The following is a 19,112-nucleotide window of genomic DNA, read 5'->3' on the forward strand; positions in this document are numbered from 1 at the left end:
CTGCGACATATGCCCACGTGTGTAAACACGTGAGCAAAAAATGGGGGGGGGGGAAGGGGGGCAGGGCTGGAGGAATTGCAATTGAAATCTTATTTTTTTTCAGACCCCCCTCAATACCCTCAAAAATTTTCAAGCCCCCCCATCTATATGACCCAAAGTTTTTCAAGTCCCCCTCCCCCAAATTACCATACAACCGCGTATTTATTAGGAATGCACGCGTAATAAAAATATTAGCATGTATTGCGTAGTTCTGCACCCAGATGTTCAACACCAACTCTTATCAGCAGGTTGTATAGCCATATAATATCTAGGGCGAGTGGACATTTAATCAATGATATAACAAAACATTTCAGGGTGATGTGACTTAGAAAAAGAATGTTTTGCAGGGACTGCAAGTGGCACACTTTTGGAAAGGCTAGCAAAAAACATCTGGTTGTAAATTTTTGAAGAAAAGTTAATTACATACTAAATGTGAATACTTCTTTTGTTATGTCTCACTGACACATGATGCACGCAAAAGCACAGAAGTCAGGTGGAATGGTGAACAGAAAATCAGAGGAGCAGATAATTGGCAAAGTGATATACTGGTATATCTTTGAAGTTTAATGGTAGTATCATTTGCAGATATCCAGATATTTCTGGAAAGTGAGATGTACATGCACAAGTTCAGCTTACTTGATGATGCTGAATAACTTGCAGACTCACAGTGAAAGTTTTAAACATTAGGAATTAAAATTATCGAAAACCAACTAGTTTTTACTTTTCTCTTTTTTTTTCAAATTTCATGGTTGCCATAGAACCAAGTAGCTGCCATTGAAAGCAACAATGCTGAGGAATATTTTAGAACATTTCTTGAACAAAGTACCTTATCCATAACATGAATTCATGTTATTCTGCTCATTCTATTCACAATCCAATGTTCATATTAAAATGCAGATAACGCTGTGTTAAAGTCAAAGTTCGCATTTTATCAGCAGTATTTTTCAAAATTGACATTGCATTCATATTTCAAATTTTTTAACAAACTGTAATTTTAAAATAGTCATAATGCGCATGTTTTCAGATGGCAGGAAACGATACATATTAATTTGTATTTTTTTGCCTTTTCTGCCAGCTATCACCGAGAAATCTTTGATTATACAAATCAGAATGAATGGGACACAAAAGTATTGGCATTGATACACAATGTGTAAGCCTTAGTCCACATTTCTCCTAGCCTCATACACACTGAGATCACTTCTTGAACTACAGCAAATTTTTTGTGTACACAATATTTCAACAATCTGACACCATAGCATTGATGCAGTGCCACATGATCTTCTGGATGCACATATAGGATTATTGGATTATTGTATAGATCAGAAATTCTAAGCAAATATTGAAATGATGCTTTTATTTTCCTTGGCCCCCCCCCCCCTAAAAGCTTGAGGTATTTTTGTCTGCCCCCCCCCTAATTTTTCTTGGGGAAATGGGTGCCCCCCTGAAAATCCGCCGCCCCCTGGAAGTAAATTCTGAACAGTCTCTAATAGTCAAGCGAGATGTCTGCGGTGTATAGCGTCCTGTACACCCGGCACTCTGCATGCCCTTTGATACGACCATAAGAAGAGCGCCGCCAGGCGACGAACAAAGAAAAAATGAAATACTTTTTAGATTGTTTCTTTTCCTAGCTGTAATGCGTTCAAATAGTTTATATTCTATTTTGTTGTCGTAAATATGTTTTCTGTTGCGTGTTACTCCCAGAACTACAACACGCTTATTTTTGTTCAATTGTAAACTTGTATTACCCACAGCCCTCTCTGATTAAAACATGGCAGCCCCCATGTGAAACTGGGCGGACGCTCTTCCCAACTTTAAAACACAGTGTAGTAGAAGGGTTAAATTTCCAGTAACGCGGTAGATTCTACAATGACAAAAGAAGAAATCTATAAGCTGTTACAGAAGCAAACCTACACATGTCTGTCACACAGATATGGCCTGGTTTTGTGTTTTGGAAGTGTTTTACTTACGTTGATCTCAGCGTTTCAGTTTGGTGAGGTAAGAAATCGACAACATTATATTTGGTATATAAATCACACTGACAACACAGCAGTTCCCGACCTTTACAGTAACGTCGAATTTATAACTCGAAGTTTTCCATCATGATTGTGTCTAATATTGTCACTCAGCATAGCAAATTAAATGAAAATATTAAAAAATAGAGAGATCGTTTATCAGAGACCTTCAACAGTTGCCCTTCATAATACATCGCGAATAAGCAGACAGTTTACAGCCAGGCGCCACGTGTTGCAAAAGCGGCTAGTTGGTATCTATTTGCGTCACAATGTATGTTGTACAATGGAGAGAATGAAATGAAAGCCGTGGAGGAGTTTTCTTTAATCTTCGAACACTTCCTTGACAAGTGTTCACAAAATAACTTCGGAAATTGCGAAATGACCTCTATTCACAAATACTGTTAACTTTTAGAAATCTCGTGATGTTTTCGTTGTAAATACACTCAGTGTGACAGTTTTCGGACAGGGTAGTGGATTTCGCCCAAAGTCGTGTCGTAAATGACCAGCAATACGAAATCTTATTACCATACCTTTCGAAACTTTATTATGGTTATCCTCAAACTCAGTTGACACGACAGGAGTGGTATTTCGGGGTCAAAGTTGCCAAAGTTTGACCCGATGTCAAGGGCGTAGTAATCGGACTGCAATCCCAGAAATCGGACGTCGTGTTTGAATGTGATTAGGAGCTAACTATTGATAATTTGAAACTTCAAACCACCTATTTTTAATTTTGATGTGTTTAGAAAACAGTATATAAGAATATTTCATGATAATTAGTTATGTTTAATCCATGGACGACTCAACTATATTTCGACGTGTAGGCCCTATAGCGCTTAGATATCGGACACGGGCTGTCTCTGTATGTGTTGCTTTCGGCACCTTGTATCGTACGGTGCGGCTAACTTCGCTAAGTTTGTTCAGTGAGTATTACTTATAATTGTTTCCATTGCATATTTTGTTTGAATTAGAATCGCACAGGCATTATTTAATAAAAATAGCGAGTATATTTCATCGTATGGCATTATTTACCTGTCAAGTTTTTACGCGGTAAGTCACTTACTACGTTTACACGATTATGCTAAATATTGTCTGTCCGAAAACTTGTACACTTCTTACGTTCATTAAATGTACTTTTTTTCTCGAAACAACTGCGCAGTTTTCGTTAAAACTACATGCGATCGTAGCAAACAATGGAAAGAATATTTTCAACATCATTATTCTCCCCCACATTCAAAATTCAATGCTAAATCAGGACTTTAGTCAAAATTTCAGTTACTTTGACCTGACGGCAGTATGTTGACAGTATCACTGATGCGGTGTCAGACGACAATTTGTGACCGCCGCTCGTAGCGAACTCAATAGCTTCTACCAAAAAAACTATCGAAAACGGGACAACAGTGTCACCTGACATAATAGGAGGTCACATGACCTGTAAAACGCTATCGATACGGAGCGAAGTGAGTTTTACTAACAGCATGTCACTAAATGTCCGAAAACTGAGGTCGTCCGGAAACTGTCACACTGAGTGTATTTGCTAAATTGCCATGGAGATAATTTTGACCCTCATATCAAAATTGAAAATTAATCTTGTGAACTTAATAAAATATTAAAAATTTTTGCAGCGGAAAATATGTGTTTAGCAACACCTCTAATATGGCTTTCAGCTGATGTTTCCTGTCCTGTCAAAATGTTAGTCTTTTTCGTTTTATGTAAGCTTTGGAAACCACAAAATAACAATAATAATAATAATAATAATACAGGAAATCATGATCAGTACGGAAGAATTTCCTCTCTGCCTTTTGACCGTAACGTACAACTTTTAAAATATCACTGATTACGTATTTGGTTGTAGGAAAATAAATAAATTCCTTTCAGGGGAAAGTTTTCTATTTGGCGACAGGGTTTTTCCTCAGCTTCCAAAAGGGTTGGTAAAGTAAAACAGAATTACAGTCAACTCGCACTTTTTTTCAACCCGCCCTGAACCAACTCGCCTGGTTCCAACTCGCCTGATACCACCTCGCCCGATTCCAACTCGCCCGATACCAACTCGCCCGTTGTTTTGAGCTAGGGTGTTGTAGATTCCATGTACGCTTACCCGATGGCCCGAGGCCAGCTATTTTCATATCATGCCAGGCCAGTAACTTGTGAAAGACGGTCCTGCTGTTCCTAAAGAAGTGAGCCAGTACGCAGTAACTATCCCTATACGTAAAGAAGCCAAACAAAATTTATTCTTTCAAGAGATTTGCAAAACGTGAAATTCGCAAATAAAAAGTTTTCCGTGTTGGCACATATTTCAAGCCGCACCTGTGGTTCGTAATGTTAGAAATAATTGTTGTTAGAAATAAAACGTTTTATACGTACCAGGTACTCATAAAATTGCAAAATAGTATCAGGCGAGTTGGCATCGGGCGAGTTGGTATCGGGCGAGTTGGAATCGGGCGAGTTGGTTCTGGACGGGTTGGGAAAAGTGCGAGTTGACTGGTACCCAGTAAGAATAAGGTTCTTTTACAAGGTAAAGCGACAAAACCTTGTAGATTGTATGTCTACTTCGCTTGCGCAATGAACTATGCAAATTGTACGACCTGCTCCGTCACAGAACGGAGATAATGTCTGAGCTCGGAGGGAGGTCAGCGGATACTTATGGTATGCACTGGCACTGATAGACTTTTAGAACTATAGAGAAATTGACTGTTTACGGACTCTTATGACTTGTACAAATCGTACACGATGCTAAGAAATTTGGTTTGCAACGTTTGATAGTTTAGTTAGAGTTACAGCTAATGAAATAAAGGGTCTTGCCATGAGTTCTTGAGACTGAGTTGACCGTCTACGACGTCAATATTACTTTTAAAAAAATCTCATTATGGGCGTCCAAATCTTATCCGCTCCCATCCTTATGCCAACTTTCTGATGCTGCTCGTCAAATTATGAGATTGAAAAGTTGACGCAAGAATACCATCCATGAATTGAAAAGATTACAGTAGCATGTAGTTGTGACACGAAAATAGTTTGCAGCAATCTGTACTATCTGACCGCACCAGCTATGCGTGTAACAAAATTATTTAACTGTCTCAGAACTGAGTAACCTGCAATATAGCGTTAAACTCCTTTTTTGTTAAGAAACGACAAAATCATCTCAATTCCAAGCATTCTTCAACATGCTCAAGGCTATCTATTGTCTTCAGTTTCACTGTGCTGCAATCTGCAATATCCGACAATCTATGACTCGGCTCCGAGTAACCTTCACTAACGTTAAAACTCCGTCTAGCCTAAAAAAATACCAATCCGTCTCAGTCTGCAGCATCCTCCAATACACCCAGGACTCTATAAAAGTCCACACCTACGAAAAGTCAATCACTTTGCAGCAATCTCCAATATCCAACATGTTAAGTGTAGGTACAAAAATTATTAAAGTCTCAGCTCGAAGCAAACTGCACTGAATTAAACTCCGTCAAGGCTGAGAAATTACTGATCTATCTCAGTCCGTAGCATTCTCCAATACACTTAGGACTCAATCAAAGTCCACAGATATGAAAAGTCAATCACTTTGCAGCCATCTGTAATATCTGACAAGCTATGTATAGTACAAAATGAAATAATGTCTCAGCTCAGAGCAAACTGCACCAGGGTTAAAACTCCAACAATGAAAACAAATTTCAAATCTATCGCAGTCTGTTGCATCTACAATAAACTCAAAACTCTATCTACAGTCCATACATACAAAAAGTCAATAGTTTACAGCCATCTGCAATATCTGACATACTATGTATAGAACAGAAATTATAAAATGTCTCAGCTCGGAGCAAACTGCACCAAGGTAACAATTCCGGCCATGTAAAGAAATTTCAAATCTATGTCAGGCCGTTGCATCCACAGTAAACTCAGAACTCTATCTACAGTCCATGGATACAAAAAGTCAATAGTTTGCAGCAATCTGCAATATGCAATACGCAGTGTGTATGGAGAAACAGTCAAAATGTCTCAGCTCCGAGCAAATTGCAGTAACGTTAAAACTTGATCTGTCCAGGCTACGATATTACAATTCTATCTCAGTCCGTAGCATTCTCCAATACACTCAGGACTCTATCAAAGTCCACAGATACGAAAAGTCATTCACTTTGAAGCAATCTGCAATATCCGACACACTATGTATAGGTACAAAAATTAGTAAAGTCTCAGCTCGGAGCAAACTGCACTGACGTTAAACTCCGTCAAGGTTGAGAAATTACTACTCTATCCCAGTCCGTAGCATTCTCCAGATACACTCAGGACTCTATCAAAGTCCACAGATATGAAAAGTCAATCACTTTGCAGCAATTTGAAATATCTGTGTAGTACAAAAATTATCAAATGTCTCAGCTCGGAGCAAACTGCACTGACCCTAAAATTCCGTCAAGGCTGAGAAATTACTGATCTATCTCAGTCCGTAGCACTCTCCAATAAACTCAGGACTCTATCAAAATCTACGGATACGAAAAGTCATTCTCTTTGGCTAAAATGATCAAATTTTTTTTAGCCACAAGCAATTTTTATTAGCCACACCCAACAAATCAATTTCACATACAAATTGTACAAACCCTATTTTCAATAACGTTTATACTTTATTATCCACATGTTGGGCCAGGGCTGTTGTACATACTTTAAGGATTCCTCAACAGATAAACTTCTGAGCACATTTTCTGCTAATTTTATAGCAGCAGATAATAAGGACCAGGAGCACAGTAAAACTCCAGGTCCTTTGTGAAAGTTGTCTGTGTTTCAATTAAAAAATATGTATTAAACAAAAATTGGTCTTAACCCCGTTCAGATTTAAATTTCATGAGTGCGGGTGAATAAATTGACCCCTCTCTTTATAGACAGGGACATTATTATGACACAAACAACAAAGAGAATTCTTGGAACAAAACTTGCAAACATGTCATGAAAAAATCATCAAAGTCTAATCATTGGCCATGACTGTTCCTCTCTTTTATTTTTTATGTGATTTAAAAACTGCTGTATATACCAATATTTGGTGATCTGGATTAAATTACAGTGATTGCCTGACTATGCAAAGCATTGTTCATAAAGTATCAAAGAAAACTATTGGTATTAAAAAATTTCTTAGCTTTTGAAAATTAATTAAATTCGCAAACTCAGTGAAAAATCAAAAGAGCAGTTCGTCAATATGACAAATCTAGGATCAACGGACTCATCTGCAGTCTCACATTTTATACTTCCATGCACAGACAAAAACCTTGATGTAATTTGTTCAACCATGGTCTAGACCGTGGTTCGTCTGTCTTTGTTCTCTTCTCGGTGGCTTGCTTATTTCTTTTTTTAATAAATTAGACGCTATTTTAAACTTAGTTTCTTTCCCAGCTGAGAACAATCAATAGAAACTGTTTTGTCGCTGCCCGCAAGCCGCATCGTCGTACGCTGCATTCGTAAAGTATTTGCATTGTTTGGGTGTCTCGAAACTACCCAAACAGTACATGGACCGGAGTATACAAACTGGGGATCTTGAAACTTTTTCGCGCATGCTCATTTTAGCTCTGGTCAAACTACAACGCCATCACTTCAGTCTGTCAGTTGCATGCTCAGGAACTCTGCCGTCAATCATCGGTTGACGTACGACAGAGCAACGAATTATTTTTTTCCTAAGGCTAGATATTTAAATGACTGAATATTTTGATAATCTGACTCATCTATGGGTTATTTTGATACGTTAAAAGTGACAGAACCGGCGTGATTAACGATAGTGCACGCTGTTTGGAATACGTTATGGCTGCTATATGCTGGCCGGAGTGAACTCAAATTACCCTTCATGCTTGCACCCTTACGCGACGTACGTGGTCAAATGTTTCGCACGATGCTTGCAGCGTTCATGCTGGAAAATTTGGATTGTGGAAAATAACGTACACTTATTTAGAAAAATGACTAGTTGTTAGAATTGTTGGCTACATAAATAATCCAGTACATGTTTTGGATCGATCACAATGAACACCCGCATGTCGAAATTCTTGGTCCCTCGGGAAAACAGTCGGTCTGGGATTGCAGGACTGACGTAACTTTCGAAGAAGTCTAGGGTCAATGTCCCAACACGGCACCCGGTCACGAGCTTTCGCCACGCGTGGCGAAGGCGTAGCAATTTTTTTTCGCCACATCGGACATTTATTCGCAATTTGCGACTGTGGCGAACGTTACCGCGAACCCTGTACAGTATGTATGTATATATGTATGTATGTATGTATGTATGTATGTATGTATGTATGTATGTATGTATGTATGTATGTATGAATGTCCCGCCACTCAAATATTTTGAGAACTGAAGTACTTACAGACTTGATACTTTGTATGTAGATGTAGATGTGTCTTGCGCAGATGGCCAGAAAAAAGTTAAAATTTCGAGCTCTGAAAAGAAATGTTTTACAACTGTCAGTGTTTTCCAAATTTAACTGCTAGTTTGTGTATACTTCATATGTTTATAGTTAATTCACCATTTCTCTTTCTATCCCATTATAGGTTGCTTTAGAATGGAGTAAAGTGCAATATGAAGTTTTATTTAGTATATACTCTGACAACATTGTTTCCAAGTCTTTCCAAGAAAGGTAGGCACTTTTCATACCCTAAAGACGCCAATGAACAAAATACCTCAGACTGATCTGGATAGGAAGTCTCCTTCTACATGTCAAACAGCTAGTACATGTATACAATTGAATTCCTACACAACATACATGTATACTATTCTCACACCACACACATGTATACTAACTATTCCCAAACAACAAACATTTACCGGTATACTATTCCCATACAACACACATGTATACTATTCCCATACAACTCACATGTATACTATTCCCATACAACACACATGTATACTATTCCCATACAACACACATGTATACTATTCCCATACAACACACATGTATACTATTCCCATACAACACACATGTATACTATTCCCATACAACACACATGTATACTATTCCCATACAACACACATGTATACTATTCCCATACAACACACATGTATACTATTCCCATATAACACACATGTATACTATTCCCATACAACACACTTGTATACTATTCCCATACAACTCACATGTATACTATTCCCATACAACTCACATGTATACTATTCCCATACAACACATATGTATACTCTTCCCATATAACACACATGTATACTATTTCCACACAACACACATGTATACTATTGCCATACAACACACATGTATACTATTTCCATACAACACACATACTATTCCCATACAACACACATGTACCGTATACTATTACCACACAACACTCGGTATTCTATTTCCACACAACACACATGTACCTGTATACTGTTACCACACCGTAAGACCATACTCTTATTTTGATATCTGCAATCTGCATGTAGGTTCACGCAGATGATCCAGTTCAGATCTGTCGTACAAATATCTTCATTAATCTGATTAAATAAGATGTACAGTTGTTTCCATCTCTATTTTGGCTGTTTTTTACTTTTTGCTGCTTCACATCAAAAATAGTAGCGGCAAAGAGCAAAGAAACTTAACCCTTTTCCTGCCAAGTCCATATTTCACCACCAGGTCAAGATGGTTAAAATTAATGAAACACAACATATTCCATATGGTGTATTTTAACATAATACTGTACATTTGAAGGCTGTTGAAAACATAATTACTGTAAACTTGATTTTTTTGGACGAAAGATGCTATAACATACCAAGCCAAGCGGGTGAAAATACGTCATGTTTGGGCTCAATACCGCTTTTTACTGACTTGGCTGATGGGGAAGTAATAGTCTTAATACTGTCTGTCAGGAAAAGGGTTAAGGTAGCTACATTGCTCACAGCAACTTACAGATTTTTATTTTTTTTCTCAGTTATAGAAGTCCCAAACCCCAATAAAGTATATATATTTTCTGAAAGTCCTGATATTGGAAAATCCAACTGTGCACAATTCACTATCATTATTTGCATAATAGTCATGTGACAGGCATTTTGCTGAACCTTAACAAGTGGGGACTGTGTCATCAATGATGACTTGTTATAAATGGTGATTGTGGACAGTAACCCAGGTGTATACCTGGGTAAATGTCTCTGTACTGTCTATGTCTCGTATAGGATGTGTCTTCCAGTTCCTATTGATGTTGTGTATACCTCGGTTAATGTCTCTGTACTGTCTATGTCTCTTATAGGATGTGTCTTCCAGTTCCTATTGATGTTGTATATACCTGGGTTAATGTCTCTGTACTGTCTATGTCTCGTATAGGATGTGTCTTCCAGTTCCTATTGATGTTGTGTATACCTGGGTTAATGTCTCTGTACTGTCTATGTCTCTTATAGGATGTGTCTTCCAGTTCCTATTGATGTTGTATATACCTGGGTTAATGTCTCTGTTCTGTCTACATGTATGTCTCTCATAGGATGTGTCTTCCAGTTCCTATTGATGTTGTGTATTCCAGGGTTAATGTCTCTGTACTGTCTATGTCTCTTATAGGATGTGTCTTCCAGTTCCTATTGATGTTGTGTATACCTGGGTTAATGTCTCTATACTGTCTATGTCTCATATAGGATGTGTCTTCCAGTTCCAATTGATGTTGTGTATACCTGGGTTAATGTCTCTGTACTGTCTATGTCTCGTATAGGATGTGTCTTCCAGTTCCTATTGATGTTTTGTATACCTCGGTTAATGTCTCTGTACTGTCTATGTCTCTTATAGGGTGTGGCTTCCAGTTCCTATTGATGTTGTGTATACCTGGGTTAATGTCTCTATACTGTCTATGTCTCTTATAGGATGTGTCTTCCAGTTCCTATTGATGTTGTATATACCTGGGTTAATGTCTCTGTACTGTCTATGTCTCTTATAGGATGTGTCTTCCAGTTCCTATTGATGTTGTATATACCTGGGTCAATGGAAGTGATCCTCAGCTGTTAGCGGATTTAAAAAGAGTAAAAGCTCAGTTGGAATTCAAGAATGATACACTCGAATCTCACACAACTAGTGGTGTGTATCTTGATGGTAATCAAACCAAGTAAGTTTTTATTCACACAGATTACTCATACTTCTATGTAATTTATAAACATGGACAGAGAACATAGATAGACCTTAACCCTTTCACCACAATGGTTTTACCCAAACCCATTGTTATCAATGGTGATCTTGGACTTGTTTACAGGAAACTGGGGTTGAACAGGTTAAATATATGGCATGCTAAAGACTGCCAGGTTGAAGAGTCATCCCGCTGATCTCAACTTACAGATATGTTAAAATCACTTCCTCAGATTCAAAAATAATAAGAAATTATTAATTTGAAAAGTTGTGCCACGTCAAATGATGAAGGGATTTCTGACATATTTACCAAAAAGAGAACCCAACCTGTGCTATGCATGAAAAAATACATTGTGTCTGCTTTGCAACTGATATTCAAGCAAAACTGACATTTTTAGCTACTATAGACTATCCCAATAGCTTCTATAGAAGCTATTGGGATGGGTGTCCGTCCGGCGTCAGTCTGTATGTATGTATGTATGTCCGTTTGTGAGGCGTCCGTCCACTCAAATATCTTGAGAACCACAGTACTTACTGATTTGATATTTGTTGTCAGGGTTCGCGGTAGAGGTCGCCACAGTCGCAAAATGCGACTAAAACTTGTTTGTGGCGAACAAAAACCCATCGGCAATCGCCACGATCTCAATAGAGTGGCGACAGCTGATTTCTATAGTCGAAATTGATAAAACTAAACAGTCTAAATCTTAATGCTTTTCCACTGATATGCTAAAGACAACATAGAAAACTCTTTATTTAAAGTACTTACTAGAAATTGTAAAGGAAGACAAAATACAGAAAACATTGACAATTACATTCTCGCGATCTCCATGAACTTGCATTCCGATCACGTTGATACTGAGATAGACAACCATAGCCAAAAGCAGCAAAACTCAGCGACGATTCCGAGCTTTATTGACACAGTATTTCATATCGCAGTATCAAATCAAACTGATTACACATTCCCTGGATCTGTGACATTTCAGTGAAATTTCCACATTAATCATAAACGTGAAACAAAAACGTGTACATGCTGTCGATCAACAGCATAGTGTGGTAACTAACTGACATGTGCATTGACTGCACATAAAAGCAAGTCGAAATTGCAATATCAAACGGTCTTCATCTTGTGAAAACAATGACATAGCAGTGAAAGCTGTAATAGTCACCGGTAAAAACTCTTCACTGATGAAAGGATAATAGTGTCAAACAAATGAAATTGCATATTTAGAGAAGGAAAACCAACGTTGCATCGTGGCCTTGAGTGAGAATACATGTAACAATGGCGGATGTGCGGAGTGGGACTATTCTATTTTGGTAAAGGGGGTACGGAGGGACAGAGATTCATGAAGGTACTGGCAAAACGTGCAATTTTCCTAAGATGCTGTCGCGGGAACTTCAATGTCCCATTGTTGTAACACCTTTTTAATAGTTTTTCTGATCGGAAAAGTAATTTTACTAACTGTAATGATCTATTATATGCTCATCACCTTTCTGTATCTGGGTTTTAATAACTCTGGTAAGAGCATGTAAAGTAAAGTGAAGTAAGCCTTTATTGAAATCATATCCCCATTGGGGATCTTGATCATAAAGTGCAACTTACAGGTTTTGCAAAATCAACAACAAAAGAGTATATATAGATGAGGATGTACCATTTTCATCGATATTTTACTCTTTTTCATTTTTATTTAGGTCTGAGTTCAAACAATTTTCCCAAATCACATAATAATGATTTGTCTGTTCTTGAAAAATGTTTATTTGTCTCTGAATATATTTTTACAAATGTTTAGTTTACTTGAACATCATGTCTACTGTGTGTAGCCTTTGCAGTGAGAAAAAAAATATATCATCTCATGTGTCTCCTATATATATATAATATATATATATATATATATATATATATATATATATATATATATATATATATATATATATATATATATATATATATATATATATAGGAGACACATGAGATGATATATTTCTTTTCTCACTGCAAAGGCTACACACAGTAGACATGATGTTCAAGTAAACTAAACATTTGTAAAAATATATTCAGAGACAAATAAACATTTTTCAAGAACAGACAAATCATTATTATGTGATTTGGGAAAATTGTTTGAACTCAGACCTAAATAAAAATGAAAAAGAGTAAAATATCGATGAAAATGGTACATCCTCATCTATATATACTCTTTTGTTGTTGATTTTGCAAAACCTGTAAGTTGCACTTTATGATCAAGATCCCCAATGGGGATATGATTTCAATAAAGGCTTACTTCACTTTACTTTACAGAGCCCTGCGTACGATGCTGTGTGTTCCGCTACAGCTAATCGCCCCGCTCACTCGCTTTGTGGTGAGCGGGGCGATTAGCTGTAGCGGAACACACAGCATCGTACGCAGGGCTACATCGTGCATCGGGGTCCAGAATCAAGCAATTTCCCATTGTTTTAACATCTTTTAATAGTTTCTTTATTATCTAAAATTAATTTTACCACGTTAAATGACCAAATATACTCTCCTAACCTTTCTGTAGTTGAGTTACACTAGGGTAGGGGCTTATACACGGATGTAATGCATTTTCTAAAATCCTCTAAAATCAGTAGGGGGGCTTATACACGATCAGGGGCTTATACTCGGACGTGTCGTTTGATGACGTTCCGAACGTCTGTGCCACATTTACGCGACGTCTTGTATGACGTGACAAAGACGCTACGTGTACTGATGTAACGCAATATAACGTGTAACCAAACTGCTATTTTAATCGCAGTCCGAACATTCAGTGTTGCTGTCATGCTGTTGATTTGCATCGCGGTCCCAACCTTCCGTGTTGCAGTTCCTTTTAATCGTGGTCTCAACGTTGCGTGCTGCTGTCGATTTGCATCGGGTTCGAGCCCTGCGTACGATGCTGTGTGTTCCGCTACAGCTAATCGCCCCGCTCACTCGCTTTGTGGTGAGCGGGGCGATTAGCTGTAGCGGAACACACAGCATCGTACGCAGGGCTACATCGTGCATCGGGGTCCAGAATCAAGCAATTTCCATTGTTAAAATGAAGACAATTGGATAGAAGGTTGATGTGTTGATAGTTTATTCTTGTGCATGCAACCGACATTGGAGATTATAGCATTAGGCCTATAGAAAGCTTTGTTTTCGTAAAAATGTGTGGCTAATAAAATTTGTCTGTGGCTAATAAACTTTGAAACTATTCGCCACAGTGGCTAACAGCTTTCCAAACCCAGCGCTAACACAGGGATGACTATACCTGGTTAAAACAATGTTGAAAGTCATTTCACATTTTCATGTCAGCTGATTTATGATTTGCATATCTAATGAGCTTTCACAGCTCGGCATATATGGCTTGAAGGACTTGGCCAACGGTAATTACACTTGCTATATAAAGTGGTGATACAATGACAGCAGTCAAAGAACTTGAATCAGCGGTGATTATTGTTCATTATGTTGATCATAATACTTTCAATGAAGTTGCAAACATGTGGCAAAGGTTCAAATTTACACATAACTGCAATATATAATGAAACACGTGAGCATTTTAAGTTCATATCTGGTTTAGTATATATGGCTAATGAAAGTTGCGTGTGGCTAACAAAATTAGGACCAAATTAGCCACACTTAGTAAGCGTGGCTACTAACTTGAAAATCCTACCGCTAACCCTGGTTGTGTAGATGAAAAATATGATTTTGAGAAACTATTTTTTTTAATTTTTTGATATTGCTAAAATAGGCAAATTAACGCCAAAAAAAGGTGTTTTTGGTAAAAAATCTTCTTCATAACCGCTGGTCAGACAGCTTTGTTATGTGGTATACAGGTCCCTAGGGATAACCCAACTTAGATTTGTTCAAATTGTGATGAAATATGCAAATGTGTATTTTTAAGAAATTTTTTTACCACTTTTGGTCAAAATTTGACTTACATTGTATGTAATTCTTGTACTTTGTATAAACCCTATCAATTCACCCAGAAAAGAAATGCTTACCATCTTGGAGGATTAAAATATGTAAAGGCAACTTTCCTGAATCCCAACCTTGACATATTCTTAACCGTCATTTCATGTGCCCTGAATGATATCTAAAAGAAATTGCTCATAATAGTTTGTCATGATAGGGTGGTCAAATAAATAGAGATAGAGAAAGTTCTAATTTCCATTTATGGTTGACTTGGTAAGGATTAAATAAAATTACTTTTTGAGGAAAAAAAATAGAGTGGTCAATTAAAAGAGTCGTCAAAGTGGTAGGGTTTTTATGGTACAGCTGGGCTGTAAGATTCCTCATGTGCTATTTAAAGCAAATATGCAATCTGTGTAAACATTGCAATGAAAGTGTTACATGATTCCTTATAATGCTTTTGATGACCTTGAACTTCTAAAGTTTCAAACATTTGTCTCTTCTGTATGCTTTCTCTGATTACCTACAGGCTCAACTTATTCAACAAAACTTATTTGCAATGTTAATTTGAAAGTTAAAATGTGCTTGGTTAATAGGATGAAAATACTGATAAAGATAACCAGCTGAAGATTCTTCATAACCTGACAGATATGCTGTTTTTTATGACATCCACTCAAATATCTTGAGAACTGCAGTACTTACTGATTTGATATTTGTTGTGCAGATAAAATACCCGTATATGATTTTGAGAAACTATTTTTATTAATTTTTTGATATTGTTGAAAATATGCAAATTAGTGCAAAAAAAGCATTTTTTTGTAAAAAATCTTCATAACCGCCGGTCAGACAGCTTTGTTATGTGGTATACAGGTCCCTAGGGATAACCCAACTTAGAATCTGTATTTTAAAGGATTTTTTTTCCATTTTTGGTTGTTTTTTCAAAACCTCTGGTCAGACAACTTTAATATTTGGTTTACAAGTCCCTAGGATGACCTTAGTGAGATATTTTCATACAGTCAGGATATACTTAATTTTGTATCCATGTCTATAGTAGCTTCAGGGACTTTGGCCCTATGTTTAGTTTTTCTTTTCTCATGCACCATTTATAAGGCAAGCAGATTTACTAATTGAATTCTTGTAAGATGCGTGTGTGAGAACCTAGGATAGACAATGTCATGAGATGACATTCATCATACAATAGCGTTGATCGCGATTTCAGGTTTGTTACTAAATATAGCTGCACGCGCGCGGCTTTTGGAAAAATATGCTGAAATTCGGAAAATTCTGTCATTGTATGCGCGGCTCTTGTTGCAGCTTGTAGTCTCAGTCATCAATGCATACAAATAAGTGGGACGCTAAATAGCCATTCTAACAGTCGAAGGTTTTATTTTTGTCGTTCATCTGGAAAATGCGGACGAATATTTATTATGCATATTAATGAGACAGAACAGTGACATCATTTGCGATCAGCGCTATTCTCATTTATTTAATCTCATTGCACATCAAAGTATGGTGTGTCTCTCTACTTGCTGCAAGTATAGCAATGTCATTGATACAAGCTTTTTTTTTCACTCCATGTTCTTTCATTTTTTCATTCTAGAGAAATCAAGTGCAAGTTTAAAGACTGTGTTGTTTCCAACTTTCTGATTCTTGATACAACTTTACCAAGTAATATCACCTTAAATCATTTGAAAGCAGAAAATCCTGTGTTACAATCAGCTGTGCGCATCTATAATATCTCCATGGTAACAGAAAGCAACAGAAATTACACGGTCATTCAGTTTCCATGGAAACAAAGTGGTATGTTACAACTTTTCTCCAAAATAGCACTTTTCAATTTGTCCTTCAAGTATAAAGATATTTTTCTTAACAGCTAACGCCCTTTTAGAGTGACCATAGATTCAATTCAGATGCCGTGCACAAAGTTCAAGCTGTATAGGCAAATTTATCGTCTTTTGATTTTATCTTTCGATCCCTATATTTATAAATCAGTTATCATTGTATGGTTTTGGACAAAATCTAAGTAAAACGCATGTTTGTTATTCACTATATATATGCCAAAATACATAGTAGGAGGTGCAGACAATATGCAGTTTTCAGGTAATACGACCAATGCTTTATCAAACCTGCTAGCCTTCAACATGTTTTTCCTGCAAATAAGTACGCACTCAGTGTGCGAAATTAACGTCGGTCCGACGGTCCGAGACCAAGAGATTTCTCGTCGGGCCGAATGTTTTTAGCAACATGTCGGTCCTTATGACCGACTGAAATTTGGAATAAATGATGAAAATTTCATCGTCAAGACCTGTAACAGATGCAGATGATGACTGACTCTTAATCATATGATTCAGACTTGAATGCCCTGCACCTATCAATGTTTTCCACCGTGGGAGTGCGGGGCAACAGGGGATATTGATCGCACTTTGTGTCCTGCAGGTAGTGGGGAATTCGATCTATATGGTACGCCAGACGGGGAGGGATGGGGAGGGTTGACAATGTTGCAACATAGTATTTTTTTGTCTTGCGACGTTTTACATTTACATCATTCACATGTAGCCAGTGCATGAGCCTGTATTCCCTGGCCCCTGGGTGTTTGACATCATTTTATAGTCCGAGAGTGGGGGATTTGACATGGCTAGAAAAAAATGTCAAATTCTCCTGTTAGCCCCATAGTCTCCCACCCCTGTGGTGGAAAACATGCATGACAGTGAGGAAGATGAGGGCTGTGATCTTTTTCAGATTCCAGATCATGTAGATGAATGATTCATGATCATTCACTTACACTATTCTGCAATCTATGTGAACAATAGTCCTTTTGAGTGAATACTTACTGACTCTATTGATAAAAGGACATGAAAAATTAAATATTACAACATTTAGTCTAATTCAAAAGCATAGTATTGGTGGAGAAGTTGACTTTCATGGTCTTTAACAACTGCATTTATTGAGGACTGGCAGTTTTCCGTAAGGACCTGAAGCTTTGGTTTGGTGCAGGTCCTTATGACCTGAAGCTATTTTCTCTTAATTTCGCACACTGTACACACTCCTTTTATAATTGATCAGAATAACAAACTCTCCCTTGTGTTGTAAAACTTACATGTTATCTCTATAGCCTGTTATAAGAAACCTGTTTTTATTAGCTACTATATTATACTATAGTCTATAGAAGCTAGACAAACCTTTTGGGCTGATCTGCAGCATGTCATAAGGTTTTAGTTGTGTGGTTAACCAAATATGGTTTACATTGAATGAACCATCTCAAAACAGCCATTGACTCACTGAATCAAATACATGAAAAGTTATCATATTATTGTAAGTGACTGTAGGACATTATTATTATTATTATTATTATTATTATTATTATTGTTTATTTCAGATATAATAATCCATATACAAAAACAGAAAAATAAAAAGTAAATTACAGAAAAGGAGTTAAAAAATCCAATTACACCAGTTAACAGAATATGTAATAACAGAGTATGTAATCAGTGAAAATAGTTTAATGAAATTATTATTTGACAATGATGTGTGAGATGGAAATATTGTAATAATTCTGAAATTGAATAGTCTAAAAACTGATTTTGAATCTCTTTTTTTACAGTTAGTGTAACGTCTGGAGAGAATTTGGTAATTTCAAGTCAAAATGTATCAGTTTCGAGGGGATTCTTGGTAAGTTACTATTATTGAAAATCTTTGCAAATTTCTTTCGTTTTCATCACGGCAACATTTTACTGCATTGGTTTAGCCTGTTCACCCAAATTTCCTGTGAACAGGTCCACAGTAACCCTTAATAACAATGACTTTAGGCTACCGGTAAACCATGGTTAAATTTCATTTCAGATAATTATAAGTTTTATTTATCTTCGAATGCACAGTTTTCAATGTTGTTGACAGTTTAATTGTATTGACATCTTGTGGAATTGGGTAGACTAATGTTTTCTTAAAAATGCAATGAGCATTTAATTTAAGGGTGTGCTGCTACCAACATAATGTATTTTGCTCAAAAATCACTGTTTTGTAAATATTCATGCAACTTTAATTAATTTGTAATTAAAATATTGGTTGGATTCACCATTTAGCTTATCAAGCAGTCGTACATTGTGTGATACAAAA

The 19,112-nt window shown here is 36.9% G+C and overlaps 1 protein-coding gene across 2 annotated transcripts in view; it reads left to right on the forward strand.

Annotated features, from left to right (window-relative positions):
* Window positions 1–1,792: 1,792 nt before the first annotated feature.
* LOC139116119 (N-acetylglucosamine-1-phosphotransferase subunits alpha/beta-like) overlaps window positions 1,793–19,112 on the forward strand; it is a 119,580-nt gene continuing 102,260 nt past the window's right edge. For both annotated transcript variants that reach the window (XM_070678776.1, XM_070678700.1), the window contains exons 1-5: window positions 1,793–2,034; window positions 8,556–8,641; window positions 10,917–11,081; window positions 16,600–16,799; window positions 18,601–18,668. In XM_070678776.1, the coding sequence (XP_070534877.1) occupies window positions 1,906–2,034; window positions 8,556–8,641; window positions 10,917–11,081; window positions 16,600–16,799; window positions 18,601–18,668 (648 nt within the window). In that variant the 5' untranslated portion in view covers window positions 1,793–1,905. The remainder of the gene's footprint in view (window positions 2,035–8,555; window positions 8,642–10,916; window positions 11,082–16,599; window positions 16,800–18,600; window positions 18,669–19,112) is intronic.

This window comes from Ptychodera flava, chromosome 1 (genome assembly GCF_041260155.1).
Source record: "Ptychodera flava strain L36383 chromosome 1, AS_Pfla_20210202, whole genome shotgun sequence".
NCBI classification, from domain to species: domain Eukaryota; kingdom Metazoa; phylum Hemichordata; class Enteropneusta; family Ptychoderidae; genus Ptychodera; species Ptychodera flava.